General features: G+C 34.9%; 1 protein-coding gene across 1 annotated transcript; it reads left to right on the top strand.

Moving 5' to 3' along the window:
- The first annotated feature begins 228 nt into the window (after positions 1-228).
- LOC141489847 (olfactory receptor 51G2-like) lies at positions 229-1188 on the top strand. Its single transcript, XM_074190233.1, has one exon. The coding sequence runs from the start codon at positions 229-231 to the stop codon at positions 1186-1188; it is 960 nt and encodes a 319-aa protein (XP_074046334.1).
- Positions 1189-1968: the final 780 nt, after the last annotated feature.

Below are 1968 nucleotides of genomic sequence, written 5' to 3'. Positions count from 1 at the left end.
ACTTAGACATTAAAAATAACCTTGAATTCCAGAATTGTTTTATGATTATTGTTCAAAGAAAAGGAGGGAATGTGAATAGAACAGACATAAAGTGAAAGAAAAATAAATATAGATAGAGGTAAATAAATTTATTTATTTATTAAAATAAATAGTGATTTAATTGTTCAATACTCTAATGTGCCTTTATTTCTTTAAGGGAATGGGACTGTGGCTCTGTGGATTATTTTCATGGCATATTTCAATGCCAGTAGTATCCATTCCTCCACATTTTACCTTACTGGAATTCCTGCTTATGAAGCAATACACCACTGGATCTCTAATCCCTTCTGCATCATATACTTTATTGGAATAGTGGGAAATTGCACCATCCTTCATGTAATCCAAACTAACCCAAGCTTCCATGAACCAATGTACTATTTCTTAGCTATGTTGTTTTTTGCAGACATAGGCATGTCCCTTCCTACCCTTATATCTGTCCTCCAAGTGTTGTGGTTCATATCCAGAGAGATTGAATTCAATCCCTGTGTGATACAGATGTTTTTCATCCATTCCTTCTCTTTCATGGAATCAGGAGTGCTCCTAGCAATGGCCTTTGATCGCTATGTAGCTATCTGTCATCCATTAAGGTATGCCACTATCCTTACCCCACAGCGCATAGCTAAAATTGGGATATTTGCTATTCTTAGGAGTGCTCTCCCTATCATTCCACTCATGATTCGTCTGACATATTTCCCATTCTGTCATTCTCATGTACTCTCTCATTCTTATTGCCTTCATCAAGATATAATACAGTTGGTTTGTGCAGACACCAAATTCAATTCTATCTATGGATTGTTTGTGCTCATTCTATACTGGGGATTTGATGCACTTGGCATTCTGGTGTCTTACATCTTCATCCTTCACTCTGTGTTGAACATTGCATCCTGGGAGGAGAGACCCAAGGCCCTCAATACATGTGTTTCTTATATCTGTGCTGTCCTTATCCTTTATGTGCCCATGATTGGCCTTTCCATTGTGCACCATTTTGCCAAGCATGCCTCTCCCCTTGTGCATGTCCTTATGGCTCATATTTACCTGCTAGTGCCCCCTGTTCTCAACCCCATTATCTATAGTGTGAAAAATAAGAAAATTCGTAGGGGTATCATCCACCTTATCACTCCCAAAGGAATGTACTCCACATTAAAGTAGGGTTTACAAAGAGACAATCCTATGAGGCTTTTCATTGGGTTGACCTGAAAAGATTGTTGAAAGATAGAGGTGTTTCATGAATCCCAGTCATTTTTGCTCCTATACACACATGCACAAATATACTTTTACTGACTTTCCAGACTCAGTTAATTCCTTTATATGTGACTATGGACATTCTATTCCAACTCTATGGTCCTGAATTTTCTCTTTGTAAAATAAGTAGTTTAGATGTAAAATAAACAGTTTGATTCCTTTTGTAACAATTCTACAATTTGGAAGTACTAGGTCAGTTATAATATTTTTGTTTTTAGATTCATTACTGTTCTTCTATGTACTATTAGTCTTCTAAACAAATATATATCTATATATCTATATATTTATATCTACTTTTATTGGATTTTCCCCATCCATGTGCCTTGGGTTTTGTTCCCCTTGGACTTCTGATTTTGACCATATGTTTATCAATCTTTTGTTCTTGACATAAATCAAAATCATCAGTGATTGCACTCTTTGCATTTAAAGATTTGTAACATCATTGTAAAAAACCTGGATTAGAGTTTGCAAACTAATTTTGCAAAGCACATTTTCCTTTTCGGAGAAAACAGATTATATAAATGATTCCATGATTCAAAATTCCTTTGAAAGTTCATTTGCAAAATCTTGGCATTTTATATAATAAACACACAGGTTTTTAGTTGGCAAAGATTTTGACTCCAAATCCAATTCATACTTGGTACTTAAGGAAATATAAGAATTATGAATACAATTCATTAAACTGAA

This window comes from Macrotis lagotis, chromosome 1 (assembly GCF_037893015.1).
Source record: "Macrotis lagotis isolate mMagLag1 chromosome 1, bilby.v1.9.chrom.fasta, whole genome shotgun sequence".
In the NCBI taxonomy this organism is placed as follows: domain Eukaryota; kingdom Metazoa; phylum Chordata; class Mammalia; order Peramelemorphia; family Peramelidae; genus Macrotis; species Macrotis lagotis.
Note: the sequence above shows the minus strand (reverse complement) of the source record. Positions and strands in the feature narration are given on the sequence as shown.

What these genes read in the sequence shown, in the direction of transcription:
- LOC141489847 (XM_074190233.1), top strand. Translation starts at nt 229, where the DNA reads ATGGCATATTTCAATGCCAGTAGTATCCATTCCTCCACATTTTACCTT.